Genomic DNA, 10,808 nt, shown 5'->3' on the forward strand with positions numbered 1-10,808 from the left:
GTGAAACAAGATCTCCTACTCTTTCAGTTAGCGTACAGTTAGGACCTCGTTCCCTTCCTCCCGCAGCAGAAGCACTCAGAGTCTGTGAATAAGGTCACAGTCCCAAGGCTGGATGCAAGTGGTGCTGCTCACAAGCACTCAGTACATCTCTTGGGACTGGTACGAGTGTGTCTAGTTGTACCTTGCTTGTTGTACCTTGGCCTTATTAAGTATATTGATAGATTAGGACAAGCAACTAACTTTTCATATTTAGACGGAAAGGTACTGCCACTTGCATGACTGTTTTTTATTTGTGGAGTCAATTTTTTATTATGTGGCCAGTATGCAGAATGTTGGCACACAAATCTTAGGCTTCTACATTTTGTGAGTACAATTTTTTATTCATCTTTAGGCTTGCATACAAGAGAAAGATATATTGTGGAAAAATATGGATGCAAATGTTATTCATTATAAATCCGTGTGGGGGAGAAGTTTTACCATCTTCTAGAATGTCTCTTTTGGTTAGTTTATTGAGCTATGGAAGGGGAAGCAAAAAAAAAAAAAGTAACTTTTATTCCAATGTAAGTATGTATTCGCCAGGCAGGTTGTAAGGATGTAAGCTACAGCAGTTTAATATCGATAACATTATATTGGCATACCTGGCAAAACTTTCCCATGTAACAAGTGTTTGCTTAAGAGGAACAAACAGAGATTGTATCACTGGTTACAGTTAATCAGCCTAGTGCAAGTTGTCCAAGCAGGTTTTTGAAAGACAGTGCATTTACTGGTTTTGTATATTTTTCTCCTAAACCCCTGTATATTTTTCCCCTTTCTTGTGTTTCCAGGTGTTGTTAGCACAAATATAATAATAGGGGCTATTGCTGGCACCATTTTAGTATTGGCTCTCGTTTTAGGAATAACTGGTTGGGGTTACAAGTAAGTAAATTGTGTTCTTCTTAATACAGTTAAATATATGTCTATTTTATCTGACAGCTGATTGTGTTATGAAAAGAACAATTCAAACATAATCTAAAAAAACCCAAACTGGATTATATTTATACATTTGTGACATTTGTATAATATTAGCATTTTTCAAGCAGTTCTTACGTGTGTGTGGTTTTGGAGAGCTTGATCCAGGTTGGAAATTTATTTCTTATTTATTAGTTATCTGGTTTTGGTTTTTTGTAGACAATCAGTTTATGTTTTTACTGTATCTGACAAAGGAAATACAACGATACAGTCTGATTAAATTGTAAGTCTGATAAAGTAAATTTAGCAAGATAAACCTTCAGTCAGTCAGTAAAGCATTTAACCATAGAATTCCTTAGAAGGATGTTTATATTCAGTCAACTTAACCTGAAATTAATTCAGGCATGATTTTCATAAGAGAGAGAAATCTGTAATTTGCAAATAAGGAGCAAGTTCTTTCCTGGCATAGAGCTGTCAGTGTTCTGCTCACTGGGAGGCAAAATAGATTATTTTAACCTGACTGATCTTTTTCATTTTTTTCTCCTTCTGTGAATTTCTTGTGAAAACAGAGAGGTTTTATTTTTTTTTAATGTATTAAAAAAAGTTTCAAGGATTTACTTTGTTGCCTGAGTTTGAGTGAGACTGGTTCCTGAAGCCCCTCCTCCATAGGTCCTTAGCATGCATGGAGGGCAGGGCAGGTCCAGCTGTGGGCAGTGTTGTAGCTGAAACACAGGCCCAGCAGCTTGGCATCACAAACTGGCACATCCCCTGCTGGTTTGTTTGGCTGAGGTAAACTGAGGGCAGCTCAGAAATACGTAAGGAAAGGAGCACTTGAAAAAAGTGTGAAGATTAGGATAGTAAAAAGGTAGGTTATTCTGTCTTCACATATCATACTCAGCTTCTGGTAGTATCTGAAAACCTGTACTTCTCTTTTGAGTACAACTCCAAAAGTTAAGGGCTCATTTTGACATCACATTTAGCCAGTGGGATTAGTTTTTGGAGGTAGAAGGCAAGAGCGCATCTTTCACTAGCAGCTTCACAGTGAACAGTCTTAAACTCATCATGAACAGCATCTCCAACTGAGCCTTGACATTAGCCATCAACGTTAATATATTTTCCTTGTTTATTCTGATTTTTTTGTCTTTATGAGTTTTTTTCTTTCAGAAGTGTGTTCTGGAGAAATATTTTGAGCAAAAATTTCATTCTGCATACATTTTTTTCTCTTACTGACCAAGTATACCTGCATATTGATAACTCATTCTTCTTTCTTTCTCTTCTCTTTGTATGGAAAGAAACTACAGAAGACAGAGGTATGTGATGAAAGTCATAGAATGCATATTTGTAAGTTCTGAAAATAGCTTTTCTTCTCTCTTATTTACATGCTATAATGAAAATAATTTCATTATAGAAAATATAATGAAGAATTATCATGTCTTAAAGAGTATTTGCTTGAATATATGAAATTGGTATTTATTCTGTAAAGGCATTGCTTGAAATCCTGATTTCACTGGGCTCAGTAGCAAATATCATGTTTACTTCTAAGATAGAATATTTTATTCAGGAAAACAGGAGAATATTTCCAATAAGAGAAAATCTGGTGTTAGAGATGACAGTGTTCTTGGGAGGCTGAGAACTGAATAATTAATATTAACATGATGTTCAGGAACCTTTTGAGACAAATCCATTCCTGGAGCTTCTTTGCAGTTAAAAATACAATGCATTTAAATTGCTGTGCAAATGAAGAGCCCATTCCTTCCCACCACCCTGCTCACTTGATTCGTAGCCAAAGCACAGTATTGTCTTCAGCACAGAGCTGAATTTTCACCCTTTTAGTCTTGTGGCCAAAGACCCAGCAGTTCCTTGTGACTCAGGTTTGGCTCCTGGAAGACCACCTCCTATTCTTCAGTCATCAGCCTGGCAGACTGGTCTTCTGCAAAGGAGTTGGCTCCTTCCTCTCACAGTCCCCAACAGATATGAAGGTTTCACAAATTCTCCTGTTTTCTGCTCGTATTACCACCTCCTGGTCCAAGCTGCTGCTTTGTGTGTTGCTGCTACCCGTTGTGCTTGTTCTCCATTTCCCTTGCCTGTGTAGTGCATTCTCTGCTGGGCTCAAAATACTTACAAAAAGCAAAAAAGCCCTACCAAGTGCTTGTGTATTACAGGGTCAGATGGGTGGCAGGAATGATATTATGGAAAGGTTGGTGGATTGTAAATGTCACCTGGCACAAAGAAGGCAGAATCTCAGGGCTTGGTGCTGCTCAGTGGCACTTGATGTATCTAACAAACATAGGCTATAACATGGCCAATGAGTCACTCTACTGTGGATGTTTCAGTTGGCTAAGGACAGAGCAGCCAGAACCTCAAAATACGTGAAGAGACGGCCCCATACATGTTTGCACTGGAATATTAGCAAATCTATCTTTTTCAGATTCCCTCATCTCCAGAAGTTAGTATATGGACAGAGAGCTGTGAGTATGCAGTCAGTCCACAGCTGTGTCTGTGGGCATGGACAGAATGGAACCCAGCATAAGCTGAGGCTTTTGAAGATGATGGAGATCTTTTTAATTGTATATAATTAGTCCTTAAATAAAGGTGAAAAGAAGCCATTGAGGCATCTTTGAGCATTACATAAGGAATGATATTTGGTACTACTAAGCAACTGGAATGAGTAAATCGAAAATAATAAAAAGAGCAAATGAGCAAGGATTCTGCCAGCTGGAATAGTGCATCTTAAAGGGCACAGCTATGTGGGAGAAATAATTTGTGATGGGGTACTGAGAGGAGAGTTTGCTGCAGGAACCCTGGAGAGCTGCCCCCACTGAGTCAACTGTGAACACACTGATATACTGGCTGAGAAATGGCACAGGAACCAGGACTCAGAAGGTGTTAGAAGAAATAGCGTGGAAGTATTGTAACACTAATGATTTATGTGCCACATAATTGTATATTTTAAATACTTCAGGAGCATTAGAAATTCAGATATGGAATAAAGAGAACCCAGATCAGGTCTGTAGTTGGACGCAGTTTGAATGTGAATCAAAATTTCTCATAAATGCACCTCATAATAGAGGCAGGCTGCAGCAAAAAGGCTGTGGAAAGTGCAAGGCTGAATAGGTAACTAAACTGCTGGTATTACAGTACAGCCAACTTTCAAAGCAGGTACTTGTACTAGGGAGGATTTTTCAATTTGGTGGACTGCAAGTGGAATATTTCCATGGCAGTTTTTCTGCTGGGAATGGATTCACTGTCTGTAAAAAAAGCTGCATAATTTGATTAGGATTTTCTAATGCCTAGATAGTTGTATGGACCTGTCTACCCTGTATGGACCTGTTTACCCCTATCTGGGGCTAAACTGTAGCAGTTGCTCTGTGAGCCCTCCCCAGCTGAGAAGTGGGATCAGGAAGAGGAGAGGGCGCCCACGAGTTGAAATGAAAAAGGATTTAAGGAAACAGCTGAATTAATACCGGTGCCAATATAAAGTACAGGAAATTACTCTCAGTCCACTGAATGCGCGGCAGTCACAATAAACAGGAAGGCAGTCCTCAGGAGCTGAATGGGAAGCGAGCCCTTGCAGGGATAGGAAGAAGCGGGAGGAGAAGGATGAGGAGGAGCAGGATCAGGAGACACCTGAAGCAGGAGGAGCTTCTGACCTCAGCAAACTTCCCCTTCTAGAATGAGTGTGACGTTTATGGTCTGGGATAGACCTGTGAGTCAGCTCAGGTCAGCTGCCCTGGCTGACTTGGAAACTGCTAATGGCCTGCAGACCATGGCTGGCTGAGGAGTCTGTCCCTGCAAAACCAGGACATCACCAAAACTGAGATTCTAGTTCTGGGAAGGGATAAACTATTGTCAGATGTGTGTGGCATTATTTTTATGTGTCTTGGCAGATTGAATCTATTGTGATGATTGGGAGTAGCTGAGAACCTCTGACACTGGCACTAGGTCCTCTGCACAAGACAATGGTTAATAAACTGGAGGGTTTTCTCCTGAGGTTTAAACAGCTCAACAGGTTGCTATTCCTGGATTTAGTAATGTTCACAAAAATTAAGTGGAAAGCATCTATCTCAAAAGGAAAAAAGCATTCACTTTCCTGAAATCCTTTTTGATCCAGGCATGCGTTCAGCTCAGGCTGCAGTATATGTACTGCGCTAGGGGTGCTTTGCACAACCAGAGTGATGAGCCATTTGAAATGTCTGAACTTGGTTATCCAATGTCTCAAGAACCACCAACTTTTCACTTTGGAAACTATGATCAGAGTTTATCAGTGAAATGTTCCTTGTTTTCCCCTATCAAAACCACATAATCCACTTCGCAGCACATATCAGAAGTATGTGGGATTTTTCTCTCAGATGGTTGAATTATTTATTAATAGGTTTATTTTGTGTGGTTAACAGTTTCCTCAAGGATCACTGGCCTTGCCTCTTTCTTTTAAACTAATATTTGTGCATGTTTGTGTGCGTGCTGGTGCCTGCCATGTTTTCTGACTCTACAATGTTTATTATACTTTAGACAAATACCCCAGGGAGATTATGTAAAAAAGCCTGGAGAGGCCGACTCTTTTTATAGCGACATGCCTCCTGGAGTCAGCACAAATTCTGCATCTAGTTCTAAGAAGAGGTCTGCTTTTCTGTCGCATTTTCAGATTTCTACCTGTTCCATCACCCATTATTCCATTAGTCAGAACATTTCATTGTTTTGCAGCAGGTTTGATTCTTTCTTCTTTCTTTGTGGAATGTTTGAAATAGTATCCTTTGTGCTTTGATTACTGATTTTTCTCAATGTGCCCTGAGCTATTAGTTGTTACAAATAGGCCAGAATAAACAACTTTTTCATTGTAAACCACTTTTTGTTTAATCAAATATTCATCATCTCCCTGCTTGAGAATTGTTTTCAAGTAGACTCTAATAGTAATGGCTGGCTCAAAACAAAATTAATTAGAAAACCCACAATTTTTTTTTAATCGTGGTCATGTAATCAAAGAAAAGGAATGCTGTCTTGGTTCAATAATAGTTATAAACATAAACTGTTCAATGTAAATGTTATTCTTACATCTGTGTTTGTCAGTGTCATTAATTCACTGAGTTGATCTAGACTTCTGTGTAATACTCTTACTATCTCATTAAAGATGATGGTGCTTGCATTTTATTCCACTTACTAGACTAGTATACTAAATGGTCACCAAGTTTTATCTTAGAAAATAATTCTGTAGAGACTTCAGCTAGTTTTGTTCTTGCTGTTATGAATAACCTAAGAAGGGCATTAGATTTTGCCCTTGATCAGATTTCACTAATTCTGTTATTGTTTCAGTTACTTAAAAAACCTGAGAACATTTTAAAATGGAAAATTCACTGAAAAGTACTGAGAGTCCTTTGTAACTGCTAAGGTCATTAGGTCATGATGCTCACCATCTCTCTGCAGTTAGAAGTCCTTTAATTAGGAAAATCTTCAGCTAGCACTTTAAAACAATTTACAAGAAGCACTATGTTGTAGGAGGGATAGACAGTCCTGAACTGCTTTGTAAGAAAACGGCAATTCTCAATTCTTGTCTTGTTGAGTAATCTATAACTGTGCAGTTGCTGAAGCCACTTTCTTTGTTGTTATTTCAAAGAAAGCAAAGAGAAGTGTATGGGAGAGATAAATTTTCAGTGACATTTGCTCTTTGGGTATAGCAGCTTGATCCTATATGCAACTTCATCCATCTGAATTTGTTACGAGGAAAACTGTAGAAGTAATTAATTAATGATTTCTAATTTTTTAAATTCAGCTTTTTAGATGTGTGAGTGGATAAATTATTTTTTTCAGGGAGCAAGTGTTTGTATGGGAGAATCTCTTCTCATTTGGATAAGATTTTGAAAAAACCTTGGGAAAGCAAGTTTTCATAGCTTTGTGTAAGCAGGTTCAAGTACCAGTTTAAGAAAAAAGTGTCTTTTTAAAGTAATGTCACTTAATGCACTACTTCCTTCCTTCAGTTTAGTATCTGTGTTTCTTCTCATACTTATTTCTTTCATGTGTCTCTGTTTATTATTTGTTCCAAAGAGCTAATGATTTCTAAGGTCTGTCTGTACTAGAGAGTTCTGTTGTTCCCCACCACCAATTCAGGTATGTTGTGCCATTGTCAAGTTTGGAAAAGTAAGTCTGACAAATATTCCATTAACATTGTGGTGGAGCTGACATAGTCCTTCCATTTGAGTGCCCAGAGTTCTATTTCCTACCTTCCAAGCTGCTTTTGATTTGCTCTGTGTGCAGATAACGGATAGCACCTTGTGGGGGATGTTTGAATGACTGGACTGTTAGCTGCCTGGGCTTCTCTATGCCGGAAAGTGCTATGAAGTTGGTGTTCAGAGGTTGTTCAAGTATTAAGACTTAACTTTATGATTACTCTTGAAATTAGTATATAGCAAAACATCCCTGAACCAGAAAACAGACCTTTAGGAGGAGAAAATGATTTAAAAAAATCTGTCAGTGAATCTGTTGGTTCTCAAGACCTTTCATGCTGTAATTAAGTTTGAATGAATGAAACCCTGGACTTACTTCAGCATAGCTGTGATTAGACTGATCTTCTGGAAACTGAAGAACATCTCTCAGATGACTGCCCTGCAAGGAAGGCAGAGACTGAAAAATACAAGAGTATCCAGACTTAGAAACTGCAGAAACCGTTCCTTTAAGCGAATCTTTTTTCTAATAAATAAGCCATCTGTTCTGACTATTTTTCAACTTCCTCTTGGTTTCTTCTCTTTTGGAACTAATCTGACTCTTAGAGAGAACACAACAAGAAAGAAAAACTGTAGTTTGCACCAAGCACCTAGATACAAAGACTGGTTTTGGCTTTTAGCATTAGAAGTATATAATGCTGACTGGCTGACAAAATGTAACAGAAATTTGAAATTAGCAAAAATGAGGCAGAGTTACCACTCCACTGGAGCTACCAGCTGTGAGTGGGAGGATGCTCATCACAGAATCCTGGGCCCCTGAGACTGGTAGCACTGGGGTGGGGGAAGCTGTCCCAGCTTTTCTGCAGCAGCACGAGGAGGGAGTGGGCAGCCTGCAGGCGAGTTGAGCTTGATTGTGAGAAGAAAAAACCTTGAGATGAGCACAGTTGGAAGAGCATCTTCCAGCTAAATACTGGGGCAGAGCTGCAAATCCCAAGGAAATCTGATATGCGCTGGTGTTTATGCTTTTCACATCAGATGTGTGAAAGCAGTGCTGAAGCCTGGTTCTTGAACGTGGGCACACCAAACCACTGCAGGGACAGCTGTGAAGCATAACCGCAGGGTTTTAACCGAAAACCCTGGATGCTCTGCTAGTGCAGACAGACCTTAGGCTGTGTTTTGTTACTGGCCTCAGTAATGTGACTCTCTGAACCACTGAGCTAACATTGATGTGAGGCAATACCCTTAACAATAACCGCATCTGAGCCCTCCTGTTCCAGGTCAAATGGATTATCTCATTCCTGGAGTGAAAGGATCCCAGACACAAAACATATTTCAGACATTTGTGAAAATGGGAGGCCTAGGAGTAATTCTTGGCAAGGTAAGTGTGAACCTCTGTGCTGGCCACAGTGGAAACCAGCCTCTGGGCCACAGCTGCTCTGCTGAAGGCAGTGTTTAGTGTTTTTCATGAAGTGCAGTGATTTTTTTCAAATGAAAGCTGAAATGAAGGAGTGATTGACTCTGCAAAGTTGCAGTAAAACGTAGAGAAAGATCACCTAAGTGTCAAGTTGAGCTGATCTGAGGTAAATCAAGAGGGACTGACTTGTGACTTTTAAGTGGTTAAAGCTATTGAGGTAACAACTGTTTTGCTGGGGATGCAGAAAGAATATACAGTTTGGCACTGGACGCAGGTGAGTTTCAACTTGTTTTACTGTCTGTTTTTATCCTTTGATTTTTTTGCAGGTAATATAGGAGGAAACAGAAAGAAAGTCAGAGGCAAAAGATTTAGGCCACGGTCTAATTCAACTGAGTAAGTCAACTTATAAAAGCAAAGCCAAAAAGTACAGTTTTCATATTTGTATTTTGTAGATGGAGATTAAGAGTACTGAAAAGTAGACAGCTGCATTTTTGCTTTGTGGCCTATTCTGATTGCTGACTGATAATCTGGTAAATGGTTTGGCTAATGTGTTTCAACCTCTTCTTATGTATTCTTTAAAAATTAACTATCAATTTTCTTTTTTATGTAGGCTTCCTCACAGTCGTTCCCATAGCAATTCCCAATGATGGTGGCAGCCTGCACCATCACTGCGGGCTTTTGTCTACAGTAAACTGCCATTGCTGAGTGTATCCTGGTTCAATACTGAATTTCTGATAACCTGTTTCCTACCCTTGTCTTCACCTTGGTTTGGGCCATTGCAGAGTTAGTTTCTCTGCGTATCTGCCTGGAGGTTTTAGAAGAGGTATCGGTCTGCCTTGAGAGTACCCTGAAGTTTCTTTTTTTAAGCCCAAAACAACCAGTCTTGAGTAAGACCTGCAACAAATGGGTAATGGGAGCCCTTACTAAGCGAGTGATCCCCAGACCTTTCCAGTATGGCCTAGGGTGGATTTATTGGTTACATTTACTGAAGAGTCCACATGTGCAGTGCTCCCCATAAGGAAACAAGCTTTCTTATGTACTTAAGCCTGCTGGTTCAGACTCCTTTTGTGATTGAATGGTGAATGGCTGGAAACATAATACCTGGGCTTGTCAAGCACTGGCCTGCTCTTACAGCACATAGGCCATATGGGAATGGCCCCTTCTTTGACCATGGTGGCAACGATGTATCATTACTGTATCATTACTACTAACTATGCACATTTATGGGCAAATGGGCTTGATACCAACCCTGCTGGAAACTAATAATGCTAACTCCTCTCTGGGCCAGGCTTTCTTTGGTTTGGGGATTTTGAGTTTGTCCTGAAACTATTTTTCAACCTGCAGTGCACTGTCTTGAGGTGAGTAGGCTCAGAAAGGTTGGTAGAGGAGACCCTCTCTTATAGGGTACAGTTTGATGCACATTGCAATTATAACATTGCATGGCCAAAATGGCAACGTGGAACCAGAAATTTTAGCCCTAGATCCCTTGGAGGAGTTTATCTGTCAAGTGCCCCTGTGGTCTTGCTCTTTGTGCTGATAAACTCTTACTGAAACGTTATGTTGCTCATTTTCTTTTCTCCTTGCATGTGACAGTTTGATAAATGCAAAACTAGTCTGACCAAACTGCCAGTACAAATGAGATTGCACATTCGTCTTTAGAAACTTGACCTGTGCTTTCCTTAATTTTCCAATAGTATTTCTTACGCAAAATTTGTTAAATGAAGTTTAAATTAGTCATACCATTATTCTGTCATTCAGCAGAGGTATACACTGGAGCCAAAGTGGTCTGTAAAGAATGAAATCAGATCAGTTCTTATCCTAGAATGAACGTAACTGCAGGGGAGGAGTATTGGTTTCAGTAAAAGCAAAAAAATCCAATGGGTGTATTTTTTCCTCTGTGCTGCTCAGCTAGTATATTATATGTTTGCTCTGAGAACTTTGGGGCACTAAGTTAGTGGTTAGAGAGAATGTGAGTTGGAAATTTTTTTTCTGTAATTTTTTTTTTTCTTTTGAAGGTGCCCCTCAATCTCCACCTAATTCTCTGCTTTCCTTCTTGCTGCTTGTTACGGTCGCTCAACCCAGCAGCATTCCTGGTGCTAGAGGCAGTAGGCTTGTTACTTCCCAAGGGCTGTACAGCAGTCTGCTAGGGATGAAGCACAGCATGTGTGTTCCTGGTAGAAGACCTGCCAGGCAGGAAAATGCTCTTTCTCCTGATGAGGTCTATCCTGGACTGCACGGGACCATGTGACTTGTCCAAGACTTTTTGGCAAGCTTGTCACCCCTTGTAGAGAGAG

At 39.8% G+C, this 10,808-nt stretch overlaps 1 protein-coding gene across 1 annotated transcript in view; it reads left to right on the forward strand.

Annotated features, from left to right (window-relative positions):
* ADAM22 (ADAM metallopeptidase domain 22) overlaps window positions 1-10,808 on the forward strand; it is a 72,372-nt gene that overhangs the window by 47,667 nt on the left and 13,897 nt on the right. Inside the window, exons 23-27 of the mRNA XM_010146162.1 lie at window positions 825-915; window positions 2,241-2,258; window positions 5,458-5,652; window positions 8,378-8,478; window positions 8,841-8,907. Coding sequence (XP_010144464.1) covers window positions 825-915; window positions 2,241-2,258; window positions 5,458-5,652; window positions 8,378-8,478; window positions 8,841-8,907 — 472 coding nt within the window. The remainder of the gene's footprint in view (window positions 1-824; window positions 916-2,240; window positions 2,259-5,457; window positions 5,653-8,377; window positions 8,479-8,840; window positions 8,908-10,808) is intronic.

The sequence above is a fragment of the Buceros rhinoceros genome, unplaced genomic scaffold (assembly GCF_000710305.1).
Source record: "Buceros rhinoceros silvestris isolate BGI_N320 unplaced genomic scaffold, ASM71030v1 scaffold11072, whole genome shotgun sequence".
NCBI lineage: Eukaryota > Metazoa > Chordata > Aves > Bucerotiformes > Bucerotidae > Buceros > Buceros rhinoceros.